The sequence below is a fragment of the Anneissia japonica genome, unplaced genomic scaffold (assembly GCF_011630105.1).
Source record: "Anneissia japonica isolate Jap-2015-1 unplaced genomic scaffold, ASM1163010v1 scaffold29052_len15317_cov104, whole genome shotgun sequence".
Taxonomy (NCBI): domain Eukaryota; kingdom Metazoa; phylum Echinodermata; class Crinoidea; order Comatulida; family Comatulidae; genus Anneissia; species Anneissia japonica.
In genome coordinates this window covers 3,510-6,691 of record NW_022756995.1, presented here as the reverse complement: position 1 = coordinate 6,691, position 3,182 = coordinate 3,510, and the positions used below count along the sequence as shown (strand labels likewise).

At 39.4% G+C, this 3,182-nt stretch overlaps 1 protein-coding gene across 1 annotated transcript in view; it reads left to right on the top strand.

The window, feature by feature from the left end:
• Positions 1 to 317: 317 nt before the first annotated feature.
• The window catches only part of LOC117124417 (membrane cofactor protein-like), a gene marked incomplete at its 3' end in the record, with an annotated part of 4,520 nt that continues 1,655 nt past the window's right edge, over positions 318 to 3,182 (top strand). The window contains exon 1 of the mRNA XM_033270643.1: positions 318 to 324. Coding sequence (XP_033126534.1) covers positions 318 to 324 — 7 coding nt within the window. The remainder of the gene's footprint in view (positions 325 to 3,182) is intronic.

Here is a 3,182-nt window from a genome sequence, read left to right as displayed (position 1 = left end):
AAACTTCAATGATGGATGCACTTGAAGAGTGAACATTCTTATGTATTGCAATTAACACACCACCACCTCTACTATTTCTATCCTTGCGGTAAAGAGTGTAATCCAACAATCCAAGCTCGGCATCAGAAATGTCCTCCTGTAGCCAGGTTTCAGTTATAATTATGATGTGAGGATCTTCAGTCTCAACATGGACTAGCAGGTCGTGAATTTTTCTTATAATACTGCGAGCATTCACGTACAAAACGTGTAGGCATCTTGTGATCATGATTATAATAGAGTAGAACAGTGCTTTGTAACTAGTGCAGGACGGTGACGGTATGCTTGGTATGTCAAATCACGTATGTCCAGGAGAAGGTTGTAGTGAACAGGTTAAAAATAATATTCAATAAATCAGTCTCAAAAACAGGACAAACCAACAGGAAGACAGAATCCGAGCAAGAAGAACAGTACGCGAAAACACACCAAAATTAACAAAGGAAAACACCATAAAATTCAGTTAAAAACAATCAGTAGATCCGAAGACATCAAAAATTCCCCAAACAAATCAAATCACAGCAGCATCAAATCCTATATATTATAGTATTGATAAATTATGTAATGTCATAGAGATCCTGTAAAGTGTCAACAAATTTCATTCTGTCTCATAGTGAAAATTTGAATCATTAATAGCAATTAAATATAGGTTAGTCAATAGATAGATAGATAGAAATAGGGTTGCGACTTTTTGTGAATATTTGGGAAAATATATATTCCATCAACTGATTGAAAACTGAAGATTAAGTACAATTACTTATCAAGCAGTTACAATAACAAGTGCATTCACAATCTCTCACAACGGAGCCAGACAGAAGGAGTGATTGGGGCTATTTATTTGATTTTTAAATAAAGGTGTATTTTTAAAATTATTAAAAAAAAATGATATCTGGTATTTTTCTAAATTCATTTGCTTTAAACAAACTATAGCCCTCCTAAAAAGTAGTTTTATGGTTTACATTTTATCTTACTGTGTTTCACTATATTATTTTAAAATAAATGAAAGATAAACACATAATTCTAATAAGTATTTTAAAGACTGACGCACCTTTTAAATTAGTTCCCGCCCCGTTGGTACCATCATCATTTTATCTAGAAACGAGTCATAGGCCAGGATCGTCCCGTCCACTACACCAGCAGTAGGTGGTTAGTTTATGTTTGGCCTACCGGCCGCGCTAATCAAATTTCTCTTTGCTCTTGGGAATACAGACGGGCTGCTCCTATTTTTGGTGACATTCACTTGTTTTTAAAAATACGTAAACGTACCCTCGACCACTCCCGTAGCTTATCCAGGTATCCTTCGTCTTCAATTTTGTGTCGCAGTTGCAACAGCATGACAGCTTTTCTGTCGGCCTAGGCTAGTGGTGGACTGTTATGTTCTACTGTATTCTTTAAAATACTGAACCTCGCGTGAACCTAAAACGGTTTGCAAAACAAGCACTTTCTAGACTGCAGCTTTTCTACCTACTGGATATTGTGCGCAGAACAACAAATTTCTCTGGAATACAGCTTTTTTGGCGTTTCGGTTGGTGTTTTCTTTTCCTCCATTAATAATACCACGATATTCCACACACCGGCACGTCGTAGCCATGTCCCAACTCTCCGACTCGTCTCTACATTCGTGGCACCAAAACGAGAACCGTTTAATTGGTTGACCTTCCGTCATAACGTTCACCCTATTGCCAAATACGGCATCCTAAAAATTACGTCATGCTTGTCACGGCCAGCAGTCTGCAATCAATTTCATTCACTCTTTTACAAGTCTCACCTTCACGGTAGTTGCTAAATACAACGTTCAGCCGAGGGGGCGTGGCTTGTATATGGTGACGTCAAGCCGTCTACCAAAAAACATCACACTACACTGTGTGACCAATGTGAATTTAGCAAGGCGAGCAGGCTAGGGCTTAGCTTATGTTTTCTCTTGTGCTGCTGCTACGAGCGGGTGAGGGACGATCGAGTCCATTTTCAGACAATTGGCCTAAGTAGTATGGACGTTCATAGGTCTAGGCTCCTGGGCTAGGTCGGACCAGGAGGTCTTTTTAGTAGTCTGGTGCCTAGACCTAGATTGTGCGTCCAGCAACCCGCAGCAGTCCGTCTAGGCCTATGCCTCATTTACGTGAAGTTAGGAGCATGCAGAATCTGTTGTAAGACCCTCGCCTAGGCTCACTGAAAAATCTGCACTGAATAGGCACATTACAATACAAAATACACGACATTGGAAAGTTAATATATTTACTTAAATTATATATATAACATTCGGTTCCTTTCTTTTTTTCTGGATTATAGCCGGCAATATTGTTTTAAATAAGTGAACACTAAAAAAAAATCTGAACTTCAGCAGTCATGTAATTTTAATTTATAAGGCCCCGAGGTCCCCGACGAAAAGAGTGAACGTCGGACGTCCCTCAATATCCGTCGAAAGTGTTCCTCTTGGCTCCCCATCAACTCCCGAAAAATTGGTTTGAAAGGCTTACTTAGTCGATTTTGTACCAATATGTAGAAAATACATTACATTTTTTCTCCCAGACGAATTGAGGTTTTTCCACGACAGGGGGTGGAAAAGAAGCCAGATCTCCCCGACTGGGGCCCTGCCCCACCCCACCCGCTTCCCCTGCTAAGTACAGTGTACTATTAGTAGGGCCTAGGCCATTGAATTGTTTTCATTTCTTTCTGTGATTAAGGCCTAATCCCTACGGCTAAAATAAGACTAACTAGGCCTAGACCTATATATTATTTACTCCTTGTAGGCCCAATGAATTGATAATATTTCAGGCATCTTAATTTTTGGAAAGAAAAACACACAAGGACAACTTATTTTTTTCTTACATTGGTTGTACCATGAAGGAATTAGTTGTACGGATTGCTAGCTGAGTGATTACAGACAGGGCCCACACTTTGTCGAGGAGATTATTACAAAATATAGCGAAAGTTATCCATGACGTCAGCATACAAAGCCACGCCCCCTCGGCTGAATCCGTTGTATTTAGCATCTACCCTAATTCACATCAAAAAATTTCCTGACATAAATTGACGCTGGTGGCGTTTTCCGAAATGTGCCAATACTACAAAAAATCAAGAAATTAGAGACTTGTGGCAAGTCTAGTAAAATAGGAGTCACGCACTTTTTTAACCGAAGTGTTACTTTAAAT